The sequence below is a fragment of the Triticum aestivum genome, chromosome 1B (genome assembly GCF_018294505.1).
Source record: "Triticum aestivum cultivar Chinese Spring chromosome 1B, IWGSC CS RefSeq v2.1, whole genome shotgun sequence".
NCBI classification, from domain to species: Eukaryota; Viridiplantae; Streptophyta; class Magnoliopsida; order Poales; family Poaceae; genus Triticum; species Triticum aestivum.
The window spans coordinates 326248642-326269332 of record NC_057795.1 but is presented as its reverse complement, the minus strand read 5'-3'; the positions used below and the strand labels follow the sequence as shown (position 1 = coordinate 326269332).

The following is a 20691-nucleotide window of genomic DNA, read 5'->3' as shown; positions in this document are numbered from 1 at the left end:
AAGAGCATCTACAATTAGACTGGACAAATATGACCCACCCCCTATAAGTCCACTTATACATCCGTGCAGTTTCCGAAAGTGTTTTCTTTTGTCCATCCACAAGGCCATGCCCCAAAATTGTCATTCACATGCATATGATTGGTTAGAATGAAGAAAGAGAGAGAAAAAAAGAAAGAACGGTGAAAGAAATAAAGTGGTCTGAGGTGGACCGCGTTCAACGGTCTGCCTGGACACCCACATTTCTTTCCCATATATGAACTAAGTTTGAATTTTCTCAAACAACAAAAATATATGATGAAGTAGGGGGTCCAATTGGGTGGCCTTTTTCCTTCTCTCCTATCCGGATTGTCCATCCAAACAAATGGGGTAAAACTAATGGGAGTCCAACTTTGTAGATGCTCTAACTGCGGCGATAGTTGCCTTCCTCCCTTCCGAGTCCCACCTCGCTCCGTCGCTCGTGCTTGAGTGAACCGAAAAATTATCGACAAACATACCATCCCTAGATCCGGTATTCACCTAACCAACCAATTTTACAAACACCAAAACTCTTAACAACGTCATTAGTTCATGCACAAATTTATTGCTCACGCGCGCGCGCGCACACGCACGCACGCACGCACACACACAACTTCATTTAAAATAAAACCAGGTGACAGAGTCTTCAGATGGTTAATCTCTTCGTAGACGTTCTAGATGCAGCATAATCAGAACATCTTGGCCCATATGATAATGAAGAAAAAAAAATAAAGTTCATAAGAAGTATGTTAGTAACCTTAAGATAAATATAAATTACTCCCGCCATCCAACAATATAAGATTGTTTTTCAAGCTAACATGGCTTGAAAAACGTTCTTATATTATGGGACATAGGGAGTACCTTTTACAAATAACTTCGAAACCACAATTCTCTGATTTGAAACCACAATCTCCCACACTTACATCTTCTCAAGCAGTACTACAGTGATATTTTCTGCCAACCGAAACATCAAAATAGCTAAGAAATATCAAGATAGCTTACAAACAGAAAATGGATTAATTAGTAGTACTATCATACTATACTCGAGAAAATAGCATTGTTTCAATATCCAAAATTAGAAACCATCGATGATTTAGTATGGTTGCCACATTTACTGGTGATGTGACATGCCATCTGCTCTCTGATGTCTCATAACATTACTAAAACAGAGAGATTGTTTGATATAGATCACTGTATTTCTGCTAAAAATAATTGCTGAAACTTGAGTTTAAAATGCAATTCTCGAATGTATCCATTGTGAAAAAATCAATAATGGGAAAATGGGAGTCGCGTACCAGCCCATACCGCAATAGTTTCAGCTTGGAATCTTGTTGCTAATTGAAGTGGATTAATATATGGTAAATTGAATTAAAATGGAGTAAATGTGTCCCATAAATGCAATAAATCTTTGAAAAAATAATCGATGACGGAGATTCAGGATAAAAACGCAATGCGGCTCAGCTAAAAATTTTGGGATGAGTTGCTTTCGAAAAACAGAATATGTCTAAATTAGTGCACGGCCGATGACAGAAATTATTGATCAAAGTATCTTGCACTAATAATTGTGTTCATCTTGCGTTGTTGGTTCACATGTCAGCATTAAGTATACTGAGTGTCTAATATGCTAAAAAAAAGAGGATGGTAGCGTTGTTGGTTCACATGTCAGCTTCTTATACTTAAAAGTATATATCAATATGAATAAGTATACTGAGTGTCTAATATGCCAAAAAAAGGAGGATGGTAGAAGCTGCAACGCATGATTGGAGATAACCCAGTGTTTATACTTAGCTAGCAACATGGCGTCTCAGTAGACAATACCCAGGTAAGAACCAGATTGTTATGGCAGGAGACGCCTCACGAATTGCTTCAGAACCAAGGATGGCGACACTACTAATTGATCCATTGTCGATCCGGCTCACGAGCTGCCACTTCACGCAGTAGCTGCAATTGAAGTTACAAATTAGTAAAAGCTAAACTGGCAAACAAGAAGTAGCTCCTGCTCATTCTTGAAACTCATACCATTTCTATTACAATTTGTAAAAATGCCTAACCTGCAAATGGTAATTGGCATGCTTTCGCAATCACCTGGGAGCATCCTCCACATGCAAATGGTAAGTAGCAAAGTGTTGCAATGAACATGTGGTTCCCACCTTCTTCCACTGTCTTCACTCTCCACGGTCACAGCACTCTTCTTTCGACAGTTGCATATCATTTTTCATGTCTATAAGAAACATAGAATTTGATGGACAAAATATTTTATGAAACTTATAAAAGTCAAAAGCATCTACAAATGAAAATCAAGTACGTTTACTATTTATCTCTTCTATCATCATTGCTGGATTTATAGTTCATGTAATGGAGCAAATGCAAGGAGAAACATATCGATCAGGTTGATGGCAGTATACTTAAACACTGTCTCCAACTTCCTCTTAAGGTTTTTCTAATTCCCTCCGCAGATTCAGAAATCACAAGTCACCTCAGTTTTCTGTTCATAACAGATGGTGGAACTGCACATAGATGGCCAATACCAGGATTTCGAGTAACCTGTTGAGCTCCACATTTTGGGTCTTCGGCGCGTGAAAAAAGAATTGCGGGTCGATGCACGTCTGCGGTGCGCAAAGAGACAGCAGCGGCGATGCTTCAGTCTTTGGCGTGAGGAAACAGTGGGGCAACACTTGCTTGCGACGGCAGTGGCGAGCGGCCTTTGCTGGTGTGGGTGGAGAAACATCTGCAACAGGGGGTAATAGTCTCACAGTGTGCAAAATCTAATGATAACATCTGCAAGATTAGAATTAGCCTTGCCCATAAGTCGAAAGAGCTTCTTTATTTTCATTGTGAAGTCCCCAGTCTTCTCCATCATAAGATTGGTTTCAGTAAATTCCTCAACCATATCATCAACCTATTGAAGTAGTGTGTTTAGAACTTGAAACCTTGCAACCAGTTGGAAATAGTTTGTTCACTTTGCTCAATCACAGTACCTGCCGTATGTAATGATCAAGACCGATGCTCTGACCAGGAACACTTGAAATGATGTGAATTCCATCTGCGTCTAAACTTTTAAGAACTATATAATCAAGACCTCCTTTCATCCAAGTTATCTGGCATGGCTTCTCAACTACTGCATAATCTGGTAATTGTGAAATAAATGCCATCATGTGAGAATATAATTCAGGTTCAGTGTTATAAAAGTGGATTAGGCGCTAGGTGCCATATGACTGGGTGCCTATATACTTATGCATGGACCACCACTCACATAACCCACGGCGCCTTATACAACATTGCACATGTTGCATGGTAAATTTAAGAAGTATTTTGCAAACAATTAAGAACGCTAGTATATCCAGAAGCCATATAAAGGTTCAGCCAAACACAAATTAAATTCAGAGCAATTCTCTTGACCCTCAATGGTCTTTATCAAATACCAGCAATCATTATCATCAAAAGATTGGATTGATCGTGCACACACACGGAAATGAAAGAAGAAAGATAGGTACAAATCAATGAGGAAAACTACACTATTTAGCAGTTTACACAACAACAGGCCAGCTCGTGAATAGCATGGACATACCAGCAGTTTCCACAATAACAGACCAACTGGTGAATATCATGGACATACCCGTTCCTCATCTCCGGTTGCCATCCCAAAAGCATGATTCCTGATCATATAAAGATACTGCTCAGCTTCATGATCACCAGCATTGAAGAGCACAGCAGAACCATAATGGAAGAGAGCCACATAGCAACAGCAAAATATGTTATTCTTCACTCCAATGTCCTACAAAAACGTGAAATAAATGAGGTTACACTGAAATCACTTACAATGATCTCTGGAGCGAATTCAGAGTAGCAGAGCGTAATGTAGTTTAGCGACCAGGTGGATGGATTTACCACGTCGCTCCCATGCTGTAAAAGATTGGATAAAGAAAATCAAACAAAGGTCGTTTTTCATTCCTCGTCACCAGACCACGGCGGCCTCCCACGACAATGTTAGATGAGAGATTGAAAAAACACAGTAGCCCACAAGGTTTTCCTTGCAAAACTATCATCAAACACCCAGCATACAACCACCTACGCGTTCTAACTTCTAACTCACCTGATGAACAGGAAGTAGGCCTTGATGGAGATGTAGCGCGCTAAGCCTTCTTCCTCCTCTTCCCCATGTGGAGGCGTGGGGGTCGGGGCCACCTCTGCCGCCGCCCGGATCCAGGCCTAGTAGACCGAGCTCCCAAGGCCAAAGTCACGGGCGTCCTTGGGGGCGGTTGCGGCGACCGGCACGACCAAGGCCTTGTGCGGAACAACTCTTCTTCCTCTGCTCGATCTGTCGAGGGCGACGGAGAGAGGAGCGCGTCAAGGGCGGCGGAGAGAGAGGGACCTAGAATGCGACAGGCGCTGGACTCGCGTGGAGGCGATAGGGCTGGGCGGAGGGGAGGCAACGCTTAGAGCATTACTAGTAGAACTCCTAAACCCTCAAAGCCTTGTAGCAATTTTAAGGGTTGAGAACTGCCACTTTTTGACACTTTTAAGGGTTGAAAAATAGGGGCAAAGACTAGAATCCTCAAACCCAACCCTTAAATTTTAAGGGTTGGATTTGAGGGCACTAGTCTTTGCCTCAACCCCAACCTTTAAAACTGTCATTTCATATATCACACATTTCATCACATTTCATCATATGACATATCACAAATTCCATCACATTTGACATAAAACAATAATCATTCTAGTTATTATTACAACACCGAATAAAACAATAATATTCAAATTATTACAACAATGTTTGAGCAAATTACACGAATTGTTCGAATCAAATAGGACATAGAAAAGTAAAACGAAGATACATCATGGGCCAATGCGCCGCCCATCCAACTGCCAGTGGTGCTCTATTAGATCATTCCGGAGCCGACCATGAGTGGTTGCATCCTCAATCTCACGATGTGCTTGAAGAAAAGCGTGTATGCGAGAAGGGTTTCTTTCCGGTTGCACACGGGTACCAACATTATCATAGAAACAAGGGAGGTTTAACTCTCTTTCATCCTCTAGGATCATGTTGTGTAGAATAACACAACATTTCATGATGTTCATCAAGGTTTTTTTGTCCCAAAACCGAGCTGGACCACGAACTATGGCAAACCTTGCTTGCAAAACACCGAAAGCTCTCTCAATATCCTTGCGGGCTGCCTCTTGTGCCTTGGTGAAATGAGCCTCTTTTCTTGTTAAGGGCACCCCATTTTTCTCCTTGATGGACTTCACAAGAGTTGCCCATTCGGGATAGATGCCATCGGTGAGATAGTATCCCATTGAGTACTCATTGTCCATGATTTTGTAGTTGCAAGCTGGAGCATCCCCAGAAATTAATCTTTTGAACAAAGGAGATCTATTGAGGATATTGATATCATTGAGTGTTCCCGGCAACCCAAAGAATGCATGCCAAATCCATGTGTCCTGAGATGCTACGGCCTCAAGCACAATGGTAGCATCACGGCTTTTACCGCAATACATTCCGTGCCATGCCTTTGGGCAATTTTTCCACCTCCAATGCATGCAGTCAAGACTACCTAGCATCCCCGGCCATCCCCTTTTTTCATTCATTTCCATTAATCTCTTTGTATCTTCCTCGTTTGGTGCCCGAAGATACTGCTCACCGTACAGCCGAATGACCAACTTGGCAAACCTACGGACTGACTCCGTGGTTGTATCTTGCCCAATGCGAAGATACTCGTCGGTATAATCCGCGGGTATGCCATAAGCGAGTACCCGCATTGCCGCCGATATCTTTTGATATGCACTAAACCCCATGATACCGGCGGCGGATCTACGACGTTTAAAGTAATAGGAGGCGGCCTCACAATCGTTGACAATCTTCACAAACAAACTACGCCGCATTCGGTACCTTCTGCGGAAGAGACGAGGAGGGTATGTAGGTACCTCCGCGAAGTAGTCTTCCATCAAATGCTCGTGTCCGAGAGCGCGGTTCCGGTAGATGGTGACTCGCCCCATCTTCGACCCTCTCCTCTGATCCATCAGCCTCACGTGGTTTTCAAAGGATTGCACGTCGATGAGGAGGCTCATCATCTCGACGTCGTCGTCTTGCAACAACTCGTCGATGTCCGAATCGTCGGATGACGACCAACCCGACGAATCGGACAACGAGTCCATGTCGTTGTTGTTCACCTCCATCTACACAATACAACAAACAATAAATTGTGAGTGCCAACAATGAATCAAAAAGTAAAAAAATAAAACAAAAAGGAAGAACAGAAGCATACCTGCGGGTTGGGGGCGGGCGACGGCCGGCGTCGAGGGGAGGCGGGGGCGTCTGGCGCGGCGGCTCGAGGAGGCCGGCCTGCCTCTGGCCTCTAGGGGGGCGGGAGGCAGCTGGGGGCGGGAGGCGATTGGGGGGCGGGGGGCGGGGCCGAAGGCTGATGCGGGCGGGCGGGGGCGGGGCGCCGGGCGGGAGGCGGCGGCGCGGGAGGCCGGGGGGGACGCCGGGGCAGGAGGCGGCGGCGCGTGAGGACGGGGGGCCGGGGCTCAGGGCGGGGCGGCCGGGGGCCGGGGCGCGGGGCAGGAGGCGGGGGGCGTCGAGGGGAGGCGGGGAAGGGCGGATCCGGCGGCGGGGAGAGTGGCGCAGGGGCGGGACGGCGGCGGCGTCGAGGGGAGGCGGGGGGGGGGCGGCCGGATTGGCGGCGAGGGACGGCCGGCGGCGCGGGAGGCCGGGAGGCGGGAGGTTGGGAAGGGAAACTTCCCTCCCGCGCGACGGGGGAAGGGAGTGCGGGCTGGGGTCGAGCGCCCCCCTCCAACCCTCACTTCTACGGTTCAAAATTGGGTTTGAGGGTTGGACCCTTACTTTTTTCTGAGGGTTTGAGAGTTTAGATGTTCTAGTCTTTGCGTTTTTTTTTGTTGCAACCCGCAAAAAAGCGGTTATTTATGAGGGTTTGAGGGTTTAGGGGTACTACTAGTAATGCTCTTAGGATGGAATTGCTCGGTAAATCAGGATCACGCGGAATCGGGGGACGCGGTGCGCTAGGACGGTTGGCAGACGCGTCTGCGGGCAAAACATTAGATCTGAATCGTTGATCTTGGTGATAAACCATTGATGTGATATAGACGGTAGGATCTATTTAAGTTGATCTGATCGGAGAGTCCTGATTATCCCGTGTACAGTTTGTTGTGTGATTTTAGGGGGATTCATGTTTGCTTTTTTAATGATAAGTATAGATATAGATGTGTACGCCTCTTTTTTTAAGGGATGTACGCCGCTCCCTTTCTTCTTTGCCTTTGAAGGGGAATTAAAAGAAACTGAGGCTGCCCGTCCATGGGGTGATTCTGCCCCAAATCTAAGTGCCCTACCCGTCCATGGTGCGATCCTGTAGCAAGTCGCAAGGGGAAAAAGAAATCGAGGCTGCTGCCCCAAATCTGAGTGCCCTGCCTGTCCATGGGGAGATGTTGTACCAATCACAAGTGGAGTACTGTACCAGATTGATTTGCTTGCCCATCCGTGGCCAAAGCTTGGAGGAGGTGACGTTGGTGGCCATTTTTTGCCCAGGCCGGGACATGCGCTGCGGATCAGGCGTTGCCCACCAGCGAGGCGGCATCTCACTGTTGCTTATGTTGAAAGTCCATTTGCGATGGGCCATCTTCTGTGTGTCTGTCGCCTTAGGCTGCGGACGTGCTGACAGGTATGAATCCCTTTGTACTCTCCCATTCGCCTCTTGCTTTCCATAATCTACATCATAATCTCATTTTTTATATTAAATGTAAATTCAGATATTTGGCTTTACATTTTTAAAATTTGAAGTATTCGTGTTTACATCCTAGCATTGATTATGCCATTGTAATTTGAACTTTTTAGATAATCTCGTACATACTTTTGTTGTTAATGCATGGATCTATATTCAGTTCTGCAATTTATGTACCTTGCATTTTTTAGGGAATCAAACTGACATTAGTGTAAAAATTATGATGGATGAACTTGTAATATATTCTGATAGAATTGACATTCAAGTTTTACCAAATTGTAGATTTGTGAGAATCATGTTTCAGACTGGTTATTATTCCAGATCTGCAATAAGATTTTGAAACTTTTGCCCACGCAGAAAGTCAGCTAGTTGTACACATTTGTTAACATCTCTATTCATGAAAGCAGTGTATGGCAATAATAATCTGCATTGTTATGTTCTTATTTCTTGTTACGAAATAATGAGAAATCCAATCCGTAATATCGTTTTGTATACATTATTTCTGGTCATATCTAACAACACATGGACGTCACAGTTCTGAACCATACATTGTATTTTTTTAAATCATGATTTGGCCCTGATATACATTTACTTGAGTAACAAAGAAAATTAGAAGATCTCTTTGTATACTATATTCTTTGCGCTATCTTCGCTTGGGCACTCCATGTCGTCAATCAGCACCTTTAATCCTTCTCTGCTTGTGACTCTTGATAGTGCCACATATAGTTGCCCATGGCAGAAGACTTGCTTAGGCAAATATAGACCCACCTTGTTTAGGGATTGACCTTGGCTTTTATTTATTGTCATTGCAAAACAAACTTATAGAGGATATTGCCTTCACGAAGGGCCACTTTGAGTCGCTTGGTGACATAATGATTTTAGGTATGTATACCTTGTCACCGACATGTGTTCTTGTGATTATTTGTGCCTCAATGTACCTGTTTCCCAGGTGTGTAATAGTCATTGTTGTACCATTGCATAAACCTGCTGCTTGATTGATGGCGTAGGAGCATCACCGGCAAACCTACCTTCAGCTTTAGCTCGTGGTTTGGAATTCCTAGGATGGTCATGTTGTTAAGAAGCTCTGTTGGACACATATTCTCCATTGTGTTGTACTTCATTGTTGCCTTGCATACAGTGTCCAAGCTTAGGTATGTCACCTCTTCCCCTTGTATTTGGCTCATTATGTAGTCATTTATCTTCTCAACTGTTTCATTCCTTGGACATAGTATTGCTCTTTCTTTGAGAAATTCACGGTCACGGTAGTTTTGTTGCAAGTTTGGGTACGTGCTTTTGACTATCTCTTCTTTGGGGTCTTCTCCTTTATGTAGAATTATGTCTTTAGGTATTTTTACCCAATCATCCCCTTCATCGTTTGTTCTTTTTCCGTCGCCAATTTGTAATATCCATTCTGCAAATTCAGCCACATTTTGCTTTTGTATTGGATCTTCTGACACGCACTTCAACCGCATATTTTCAGTTAGGCTAAAAATTTCGAAGTGCTTCCATAGGTATGACCTTTTGATTGAGGCATTTACTATCTGTCCTCTCCTTCCCTTTGTTATGTCTAGAAGTATTTGTCTGAAGTCGCCTCCTAGCACCACGGTCATGCCACTGAATGGCCTTTCATTACTGTTTTGGTTTGTGAACCTTAGAATATCCCTAAGGCTTTTGTCTAGTGCCTCAAAGCAGTGTTTGTTTGCCATCGGAGCCTCGTCCCACAATATCAGTGAGGTCTTCTTTACCAGTTCAGCCAAATGTGAGCCTTGTTTTATTTCACATGTTGATTCTTCCGTGATATTTATTGGGATGTGGAATCTTGAGTGCGCTGTTCTTCCACCTTGGAGCAGCAAAGCTGCAATGCCAGATGATGCTACCGCAAGCACTATCTTTCCCTCTGATCGTAGTTTCGTTGTAATTGCTTTCCATAGATAAGTTTTGCCTGTGCCACCATAGCCTTCTACAAATATCTGTTTTCCTTGTCCTCTCTCAGCTGACTCTATTATTGCATCAAAAGGCCATTTTCTGGTCATGGTTAAGATTGCTTATTATGGTTTGGTGCTCACTCTTTAGTGCTTCCATGCCGTAGCTAAGTTCTTCATTTATCATTCTGTTCCCAAGTTGTTCAAGTTCTGTAGCATTTGGCAGTTCTATGTCTGGATAGTCCTTTAGTGTCTTTCCTGCTTGCCTCGTTAGTTTCTCTATCTCGATCAAAGCATATGCTTTTTTTTGTGAATCAGTGAGCTGCAGCGTAGGAAAGTTTAGGATAATTCTTCTTTTCTACTGGATATCTTCAGATAGTGCCTCCCATGTTGATCCCACAACATCTTTGGGCTGGTAACCTCACAATGGCATAAAATTGTGCTGAATAGCTATCGTAATTGTGTCCTGGATCCCCATGTTGATGCTTCATTGATGCATTCAATCCACTCACTATCATCATCAAGAAAACCAAGCGCCTGGCATGTTGATCTGTATGTTGGGTGAACAACTTCATTAACTGTTCTAATATCCTAAAATGATGTGCATCCTTTCTTTGTGTTTAGAAGCATTCTCATATAATACCGCTCTCCACTTGCAGGGTGTGCATAGTAGATTCTACCAATGGCAAAGCCTCTTTTCCGCTCCTCCCAAGTTTTGGTGTCGCTTTTCCATACAAATTTTGATGGGAATTCTGCATAGGTTAATTCTTTTCCCACCTCATGTATTTTGTTTGCCTCCATCCACTCAGTGAACTTAGTACTTGCGGTTCCTGGCTTTCTTACTATCTTCTCGATGTTAGTTGAGTCTGGAAAAATAACTTGTTGTTCATTTCCAATGTGGAATGGCAGTCTCTCTACTGGTGGATCACGATGTTGTAGATCAAACTGGAATATCCGTCAGCATGCTTCAGTTGTTGATATGTATCTCATCTCTAGGTATTTCTTGATTTCATCATAGTCGTTTGCCGCGTCTCTTTCCTTTAGTAAGGTTGTTACTTGGTCGTCGTCTTTATGGATGTACTTAAATAGGTACTTGATTGACCTGGACCTGTTGCACCACTCGACATTTATGTGAGCTTGGAATTTGACCAAAAGGTTTCAGTTGTATGGCACGACAAATCTGTTGTCGAGCATTGCTCCTCCCTTTTTGATCGTCCTTCCATTGTCGCGCCTTCTATATACTGGAAAGCCATCCTCATCGATTGTGGTATCGACATTATATCGTTTTGGGAAGTGTTTAGTGCATCTATTGTCCATCATGCATGGTGATTTTGTATTTGCCTCTCCGCAAGGCCCGTGCATCATGAAGTTTTCAACAGCTGCATATCCGTCAGGATCGACATCTTTGACTGGGATCTCCGCACTGATTATTTGATTGATTTCTGATGGTCCTTTGCACTTGTAATTCTCCTTGAGGAATACCAATATGTGCGCATGTGGGAGTCCCCTCTTCTGGAACTCTATTGTGTAGATAACTGCATTGATTAAAAGTTTGATTTTGTTAGATTTCTAAAGCATTTTAGTAAATAGACAAAGGCTATGGTTTGCTAAATTTTTTAAACTTTAGGTTCTATTAGTTAGCGATGAGAAGTCGGCTGATCTTACTTGATATAGTTTCTCCAAAGTGTTTCTTCACAATGATGTCTCTCATTAGCTCCTTCAGTTTTATCATGAATACTCGGTCAACAATATCTGGCCGGTCGGCTGGATTTAGGCCCCCTCCTGCTTCATCTAGCATGTATTGGATCTCGGGCCACTTCGCGTTGCATGTGAATGTTATAAATAGGTCTGGATATCCAGCCCAACGGCATATTGCAAAAGCGTCTTGCAAGTTCTGTGCCTTGTTTCTTCTGCCTCCTGTATAAGATGAAGGTACAATTATTCTCTTTCGAACCTGCTCTGTTTTGGTGTCCCCTTGCTCAATCGCATCCTGCAGTCCACTGTAAAGTTCAGTCCGTAGCTTCCCTTGATTATTCCTGATCCAATTTAGTCTGTTTTGCTCAATGCATGTGTAAACATCTACCCAAAATTGCAGAGATAGATGTCTAGACGTTAGCAGCGACATTCCTTGGTCGGGTCTTTGCTGTAGGTAGTATGCGTAGTAGTCCAGCATAGTTACATATTTCTTGCTTTTGTCACCTTCTTTTGTTCGCTTGTAAGGTATTTCAAGCTTGAAGCCGTCTTCTCCGTATGGAAACAACAATGGGTATTGCATCAACATTAATTTTGGATGGATTTCCGATATTCTGTGAGGCTCCATATTTTTGTACTCGACAACGATATCTCGTCCTTCACTCTCTCCAGTTGGGTCTCTTACAACCAATGCTGCAACTTCCGATGCAGATGGAAGGTTGTGTGTTCCGTTCCTTTTCCCAAGTATTCTAAGTGTGTAATCATGGTAGTCTTCTTCTTTGAATCTATCTCTTGCCATTCTGAAAGATTTTGCGAGGATGTTGTTCTCATCAAGCATTTTTTGTAGTTCTTTGACAATGGCAGGGTCCACCGTTGATTTATTATCATTGCATCTTGAAGCATCTATCCTGTTTTGCACCTCATTTTCTGTCTGATAGATGTATAGCTGGGCAAATCGAGGTTTGTTACCTTCTTCAGGTAGAAGAGTTCCAATATGGTGATAGTTCTGGCCATGCAGTCTAAAAACATATGGTCCTTTGCCTTTGTTTATTTCTTTGTCAACAGCTCCTCCCATTGATGTGAATGAGAACATTGAGTTGTATGACCCGATATTTTCTTTGAAGTTTGTTGCATCACTTCCTTCACCTGTTAATAATCCTGCGAAGTAAGGTGGAGGGTGTGCCATCTTTGGTAGGTCAATCTTACCTTGTTTGGAGCAAATTCTGAAAGAAAGTTTTTTGGTTCCTCTATGAGAATTTAATCTTTCTTCACACCATAGTATTGCATTGCAATGTTCACATCTATATGTTGGCTTTCCAAAGTTCCATATTTTGCTATAATAACTCTCGGACGTAGTGCTGCTGTTTGTTTCTTTGATGTTGCTTCCAAGGTCATTGTCGCTCCCACTTGTTCTTGCACGCTTCACATTTGTTCTTTCTTTGATTTGTTCCTTTCTCTTCCGTGAAGCATCTTCTTCTTTTTTATTGGTTGTTTCCTGTGTATTCCTGCATCTCTTACTCCTTTTTTCTTGGAGTTGTTGTTTCCTCCTGATAATAGCTTCTCCAGCTTCTTTTGTAAGTTGGCCTGTGGATTTTGACGTGTACTGTCCCTTCATTTCTGCATTGAATATTCTTTTAGCAATATAGTACCATATATTTGAAAGCTACTTTATGCACAATGTTGTCAAGATAGTAACAATATATGCACTAAATAGGAGATGCCGGCTGCATGTAGAAACAACCTATAATACTTATCGATCATGCTTTCAGGATTATTCTGTTGTGTGGTTCGAGCTGCAGAGGATGGCATTATTTCTGTGACTGTGTGCTTCTCAGCGAACGACAGTTGCTCCTTGGGAATTACTACGGCAAAGTACTCTTTAAAATCATTTTAACACTATACATAAAATTATTAGGTTCTGCAATTTTTTCTAAGGGCTATCTTTCAAATATATATGTTAGAGAAGTACCAATAGTGTGCATTACATGAAGATAGAAAAAGGTCAATGATATACCTGATTGTGTTTTCTTGTATTTTTTAAAAAATTTGTAAAGCTTCACATGTCTGCTAATTATTTGCCGTAATTGTATCTTTGCTTCAAAGCAAATCCTGTAGCGATCCTGGAAAATATTTTGTACCATGTACAAATGGTTAGAGCATATCTTTGTATTGCTGCCATGACTTTATCATTCTTTGTGTCAGTTTTAGTTCATAACAGAAGCTGGTACTGTTTTCGCAAAGAAAATAGAGTTTATGTCTAGATCAAAGGCAAGACGTGCAAGAATAGTTTTTTTAGTTAGTATTATAATTATATGCCTAAATGTAAAACAATGTAATAATGAATAAAAAAATCATGAGGTCGCTTTGAACTGCTGATAGTAGTAGTTTTCCACGGAGGGCATTTACCTTCTAATCTGAAGTCTGGCAAGCCTGATTCGTGTGCAAGTTCTTCCAGCGATTAAATCTAGGTCGATTCTGATTAATCTTGTCGACTTTGTTTTTGACGGGTCGATGATCCAAAGGTCTAGATGATATGATCCCTTGGTTAATCGAAGTGTAAGTTCTGGCTACTTAAGGGCAGTACGCTAACACGTCCTCGTATCAGCCTATTTGATAAGGAGTCGGTACCGAGTTGGTAACGATCACGGTATAGAGAGATAAATTCCAAACCCAAGTTTACATACCCCATATATGAAGCCTATTCAGGCCCAACAGTTTTATTGAAGGCCCATGTTAGTCATTTAGAAAATGACCAGCCCGTATAAACCAACCCGTACAGGTCATCGTGTACGTGGAACTCTCCTCTTTTATAAAGGACAGACCCAGTGCATAGAAGCTCCCACACAAGGTGGGGTCTGGGGAGGGATTATAGGAACCTAGTCTTACCCCTGCAAAGTGCAATGCAGAGAGGCTGGTTCGAACCCAGGACCTCCTGGCACAAGTGGGGAGGACTTCACCACTGCGCCAGGCCTGCCCTCGAACTCTCCTCTTTTATAAAAGAAAAAATCTCTCAGCTCAGTCGATCCCCACCAGCAACCTTATCCATCCGCCTGCACCACCTCTCCATTATCTGGCTGATGAAGATCTCGTCGCTTGCCATCAGCGGACTAATTCCCAAACCATCACGACTGCACTTCTCCATTCATTTCTTCCAACTTCTCTTCGTCTGGCGCAGTTTGCCGTTGTGCGGAGTGCGCGAACGCGTTCATCGCGTTCTCAAGGATCTAGATCCTAGATGACCTCATGGAGTTCGGCGGAGCGTTCTCAAGGGTTTTGACCAAGATGACATGGCCGACGGCTAGAAAACCATGGCAGAGGTGTTGTAGTTTGGCCCAGTGGAGGAGGCTATGAGGGAACTCACCGAGTCACCTGCTGGTGGTGAATGATTGGATCTGAGTACCGTGAGATGATGTCCTCCTCATTGTTCTTGCTGTCAGACTACTTTAAATGTAAGTGCAAACTGATGATATGCATCCTTTGTACCGAAGATTAATTCTTGTTTATTTTCTTAAGCTGTAAAGGCCTTATCTTCTATGTTTTAATATGTCATCTTGGATATTAATATTTTTATAGGTTTGTTGTGCAAAAGCTAACTTGTTGAATTTTCTCAAGTAACGTCTGGTAACCACATCAAGTAACGGAGAAACATATTCCAGTTGCCAGCAAGACGCCATTGACTTGCTTATAACTGGTACGTTCCTCTATATGGCGATGGTCGGGTATAGATTTGCCAAAGTATAATTTCTTCAAACTGTGACTTGAATCCTAATGTGGAAACTATGGTCCCGTAGTGTGTTTCTACCTATTGTGCTGGCTTGTACAGATTTGCTGAAAATAGCTTGTACATAAAGGGAAGTACATGAAGAAACTAAATTAATCTGTTTTAGAACATCGGTAACATTCACACTCTTAATATAATAATATCCTTCTTATCCAAGTCGATGTCAAATACTCTTACTTATCTTGGTCGATACAAATAGACTGTTGTACTATTTATTTCATAAGCTACTGATCCACTAATTATCTAGATGTCTAAGAACATTGGTAACACTCACACCCTTAATCTAATAATATCCTTCTTATCCTCATCCATGTCAAGTACTCTTACTTATCATGTTCATAAGCTACTGATCCACTAATTATCTAGATAACATCCTTGTTCTCCTGGGCCTTGCTTTCTGTACTTCATCTTCATCTTCAAGCATTGTATTTTTGGCTTTTGCTTTAACACGTTTCTTGTTCCCGCGGACACCTTTTTCGTTTTGTTTAGGCATATTCGTCTCAATGCATTCATCTCAAATGTTCTTTTTACTGCATAGTTTTGTGTGCCAAATGTGAGATTACTATCATTGAGCTTGAATCGAAATATAAGTCTTTTTCCATATAATTGTCGAATAATCTTTGGCGCTTCTTCTGATTTCCCATCTAGTGTGTCCAGCAACTTAGATGCAGACGTATTAAGCAATCTTGCAGCCTCCTCGTCAAATAAAGTGCAGCTTGTAGTAGATGTATGGTCACTAATTTGGAGACGAACACGATACCTAACATACAATTCATGTTAGTGGAGAGTAAATACAATATAACAATTCTTGTTCATATTTTAGTAATATAATATGCTTACCGTGGTGTGACGTTTTCTGGATATATACCACAATTCTTGCAATAATACTTGTCGGTTTCTTTAGTAGCCAATTTGTGACACTTATCACATGACATGTACCACCATTGAATATTTTCTTGCAAACAGTCTATTGTAGCTATTGTTGTGAAGACAAAATTCTAAAAAAATCAACGTTAGCATTGGGGTAGGGGTAGGGGATTAAGAGACATATATAAGTACATTATGGTTTCATTATAATTAATATTGAATGAATTGTCCTTGCAGGTATTTTACTCATATTACAAAGACTAATGACATATTTATTGAAATTCCGATGCATTACCTGGTCTGGCTGGTTTTCGTGCCTCATTGTAGTAAGTTGTTCCAATGTTTTCCTCCTATAAAACATTTGTTCTTCTAGTGTTCCTTGATTACTCCTATCTATACTGATCATTTTTGGTAAGGTTTCTTCTGTCGAGTCCCTGCACATGCATGAAGTGAATAAGAATATTGAATCTTGAATGAACGCGCGAGTCACTATTTATTAGTGGAAAATAAATAAATTGGTGGTATTTCATACCTATCAAGAAGTTCTTGTGTTTCTGGTATATCCAGATCTATATATATTCTTGTGGCACTGGTTGACTTTAGGCACAGACCTATTTAATCAATCAGTTAGAATTTTAAATGATAAAAATAACATGTAAGTTTTATGGACTTACCATTAAATCTCTATACCATCGTTGATGTAATAATAAGGACAGTTTGGCTGCTGATTACATCCTTGGTCAAAAAATAAGCAAACTTTCCCCATAATGTGATTCTGATTTTATCACCCCTAAAGCATTTAATCCAACAAGTTAGTGCACACAGGGAGGTTTGGTTAAATTTGAGACATGCATATGCACATGCACTTACTCTGGCATTAGGATTTCAATCTCGCGGATATATGAAGGTTGTGGGTTCTTCTTTGTTATTCTTGTGTCCACAGGCTTCATTTGTGTTAGTAGTCCAATGACATCTGCATATTTGGATATTAGTGATATAACAACTAGAATATCAACTATTTCGAAGTCGATATTACAACTATTAACATACCTGAGCATTGTGTATCTTTTTCTGCCCTTTATTCTAGTGTCTCCATGGTAGCAAACTCGAAGCAATAATCTGGAAAAACTTCTGAAGATTCTTTTATATCCTTTACCTTTGTATTGTATGCAAAAAATATTTTAATGTCATTGCTCACTGGCCTATATTTTGTGGATTCCACGACCTTAAAATTGCTGAATGCATAAATAGATTTTTCATTGATCTTTGATCTAAAAGTGTCTATAAGATTCTTCTAGATAGTAGCATGGATTGTTTCACCCTGCCGAAAGAATAAAATATGGTTAGTAATTGTTGCTTCATGTGACAGAAAGATTCCAATTAAATATATTAAAAGACACACGTGCTCACATATCTAGGCTAATAAGCTCATCGGTCGTAGGATTGATCGAATCCCACATTCTCATTACTTTCACTTGAATGTTCCAATTTTGTCCCCTTGTAGTTAAGTCGCTCAACTTCTTGTATGCCATAGTGTTATGTCTTCAAAATTAACAGGAACAATTTGTCAGTTGATATACTATTTATGAAGATTTCAATCGAAAAAAAGTAAGCATACTTAATAAAATTACCAATTTGATGATGCAGGCCAGAAGTGCTTTGGGGTCACTTCTTCCACGTGGATTGTAGCAGCTGGGCGTAACTTTGTCGGGCATCGACTGTGCTCTGGCGTGACTTTGTTGGAAGTCAAAAGAAGCGGCTGGAGGTGGCTTTTGGTGTGGATGTCTGAGTTGCGTGTGCCTTGTTCAAGTCGTCGTGGTTGCCGACTTCTACTTGTTTGTTGGGTGCTTGTGTGGCCAGGTGCACTTGTTTATATAATAGGTTCAGGTGTCTGGGTTGGGGTGTCCGAGACCGTGTGGAGACCATATTGTGAATTTGTCTTATTTGCATGTAATCATTTCTGTTTTGGAACTTGTTTTGGAACTTTCCTCACGTGGTCTGGTGGTTGTCCTTATTTGTTTAGATTCCTTATTTGTCTAGATTTGACTATTGTTTGTTGTTATCCTTGACCCATTGATGTGAAGGTTTTTTTTGTTTGTGCGTGCTAGTTTTTGTTTCGATGGACATGAACGCTCTTTTAAACCTGTGTGCACTATTTGTACGTGCCATGTTCTAATACTTGTACGTGTACATATTTTTTACGTAACGTTTGCATCTTTTAATCTCAGCCATCGATAAACAAAATTAAGGATCAAGATAATTTAATCTATGTGGACGCACATGGTGTCTTGTTTGACTCTTGTTTTAATTAAATAATAGATAATAGATAATACTTATTCACAAACTTGGTACAAAACACTCTAATTTTGATATACATATGTCACTAGAGATATATTATGTTTCAATTAGAATATATTTCTTGGGCTGTTTTGGTGAGGTCAGGGAGGGATGTGGTTGGTTTTAAGATACTAATTATGGATTTTTCTGCAAATTGGTAGACAAGTGGGATGTTGGTGAGAAAATGCAACAACTTACCTCACAATCGTTAGATGTAGATCTAATGGTCAGAAACGACGGATGGCAGACACACCAGCATCACCAACTTAGTCTTGTTTAGGAGTACTAGCAAGATCCGTGCATTGCACGGAACATCAAGATGCATATTTTTATAAAACACTTGTTGTGATTGGCCCTTGAGGGAGTAATCTTGATGCGGAGCATCCCACGTTCATCCCCATATACACTCCGACTACTCCCCAAGCCCTAAGGATACATAAGATGAGACCTCGACTATGCGCCATTGGACACAAGGTGAATTCACTCCTCTTCGAACCGTCACTTTCCGCATGTGAGACATGGCTACTACCTCATGCATGGACCTTGCATACACTCAGGTACAACCATGATGACCGTGGAGAATCCAAGGACCAAGGCCAAGCATGGAAGAGAAGACGGAAGAAAGAAGGAAGAAGAAGATGGAGCGGCTGCTGGAGCCAGGCCGGACATCCGGACCGACGTCCGGATCATCCGGACCCAGCCGGATCATCCGGACCCTCCCCCGGATCGTCCGGGTAACCGTGCCCGAAGACACCCGAAGCTGCTCGACGAAGCCGGATCATCCGGACGGTCACCCGGATCATCCGGACCCCCGACACCCGGATCATCCGGGCCACCATTCGGATCATCCGGGCCCTGCCTGCGTGCGTGACTTGGGCCGAAGTCCGTGTACCCCTTCGCCCCTCACTTACCCCTTGGTGGCTTAGCACTATAAATAGACCCCCTCCTCCCCATTTTGAGGGTTAGCGTTGATTTAGCTCAAGTTAGAGATAGAGCCTCGCTCATCCATCGGATCTCCTCCTCGTGAGAGACCACGGCCTCTTCGGAGTAGATCCTATCGGATTCAAGACCCCCTCGTGGGAAGATCCCTTTGTGGATTCAAGGCCTCCTCACGGAGAAGATCGGTTACCTTTGTATCCTTACCTTTGTTGACTTTGGATCTCGTGTATCTCTTTGTGTTCTTCGATCTAGCACTTGTGTGACCGACTCCTTGTTGGTTGAGTGTTTTCCCTCATTCCTCCCCGTGATTTCCTCGTGTTCTTCCGCTCGTTCTTCGTGTCTCCCCGTAGGGTCCACTCCAAACGTGAAAGATCGACGCTATAGGGTTCCACCCTACATCATCATGGTGTCATGAGCCACGTTGATCACGTTTTTGGAGCCCTACCCCGTGTTTTCTAGCTTGATTTTGTTGTTTTCGTCCTAAATCCGAAAATCCCCACCAAAAATAGCCCCAATTTTTTTTGTGATTTGGTGGTTTGATAATGTTTTGTTGATTTTGATCCGTGGATTTGCTTGGTTTCAAGTGGATCTAGCATTTTCCCAAGTTTCCCCACCTTCCATCCACGAAATCCCTCAAACTTTGCCCCGAAAATCATCCATTTCCGCCCAAAAATTCATCCCCGAGAGGAAATCCCGAGCAGTTTGACCTGCCCGGATCATCCGGACCTTCTCCCGGATCATCCGGACATCTCCCGGATCAGCTAGACCCTCTCCCGGACGTCCGGATACCCCACGCACCCAGAAAACAGAACCGGAGCTAACGAACCCGGATCATCCGGATGTACACCCGGATCATCCAGACCTCCTCCCGGATGTCCGGTTAACCCTGAAACTGACACGGCTGAAATTTTGTTTTGGTCATAACTAATTCATCCGGAGTCCGTTTTTGACGTTCTTTAGCTCGTTTTGAAGCTATTGACATCCCCCATACCACAAAAATACCACCATCACCATTTGACACCATCAAATTTTCGGGATTTTGGCATCTTTGCCTAGGGCTTCCACCATATCATCCGCATAGCCACCACTGACTTCCGTAACCTAACCCATTTTGTTCCCCATTGCATATGTGGTTGTTTGAGTAGTGATTCGAGTCTCCTAAGGTGTTTCGGCTACTTAGGGACAGTTGCTTCTTCATCAACCACCACCACCACCACTTCCGCATAACCTTGCCCATCATACACTTCCACCAACCCAACTTAACCCAATTGTTGTTTGAACTTGTTCGAGTTGTGGCTTGTGTCTCCTAAGGTGTTTTGGCTACTTAGGGACGGCAACTTCAACTTCGACACGTGTATAGCCCATCATTTCACTTCCACATTGCCAAGTGCAAACCACCACCGCA

The 20691-nt window shown here is 42.5% G+C and overlaps 1 protein-coding gene and 1 long non-coding RNA gene across 16 annotated transcripts; one reads left to right on the top strand and one right to left on the bottom strand.

The window, feature by feature from the left end:
* Positions 1–511: 511 nt before the first annotated feature.
* On the bottom strand, positions 512–4457 carry LOC123090860 (protein RETARDED ROOT GROWTH, mitochondrial). 12 transcript variants are annotated; one of them, XM_044512222.1, is made up of 8 exons: positions 4109–4457; positions 3835–3918; positions 3584–3696; positions 2994–3142; positions 2818–2914; positions 2544–2743; positions 2067–2236; positions 512–1956 (listed from the first exon to the last, which is right to left on the bottom strand). In XM_044512222.1, the coding sequence occupies exons 3-7, from the start codon at positions 3627–3629 to the stop codon at positions 2231–2233; spliced, it is 498 nt and encodes a 165-aa protein (XP_044368157.1). In that variant the 5' UTR covers positions 3630–3696; positions 3835–3918; positions 4109–4457; the 3' UTR covers positions 512–1956; positions 2067–2230. The 12 variants fall into 12 exon arrangements, 5 of the variants coding, with proteins under 5 accessions (XP_044368157.1, XP_044368165.1, XP_044368171.1 ...); XM_044512230.1 differs by having other exon boundaries at positions 2101–2236; XM_044512236.1 differs by having other exon boundaries at positions 2560–2743.
* Positions 4458–7323: 2866 nt separating this feature from the next.
* Positions 7324–18102, top strand: LOC123121869 (uncharacterized). 4 transcript variants are annotated; one of them, XR_006459897.1, is made up of 8 exons: positions 7324–7688; positions 8574–8630; positions 8756–8899; positions 10330–10430; positions 10580–14811; positions 14936–15053; positions 16248–16336; positions 17658–18102. It is a non-coding gene; the product is annotated as an uncharacterized lncRNA (long non-coding RNA). The 4 variants fall into 4 exon arrangements; XR_006459891.1 differs by lacking the exon at positions 10330–10430 and having other exon boundaries at positions 13132–14811; XR_006459898.1 differs by having other exon boundaries at positions 10330–14811.
* Positions 18103–20691: the final 2589 nt, after the last annotated feature.

Excerpts from the sequence above, each read along its gene's own strand:
- LOC123090860 (XM_044512215.1), bottom strand. The coding sequence starts at position 3,629 with ATGTCCATGATATTCACCAGTTGGTCTGTTATTGTGGAAACTGCTG. Across the intron at positions 3,143-3,583 it reads TGTTATTGTGGAAACTGCTG|ATTATGCAGTAGTTGAGAAG; the intron begins GTATGTCCATGC and ends CACAATTACCAG. Across the intron at positions 2,744-2,817 it reads GAAGCTCTTTCGACTTATGG|ATGTTTCTCCACCCACACCA; the intron begins GCAAGGCTAATT and ends CCCCTGTTGCAG.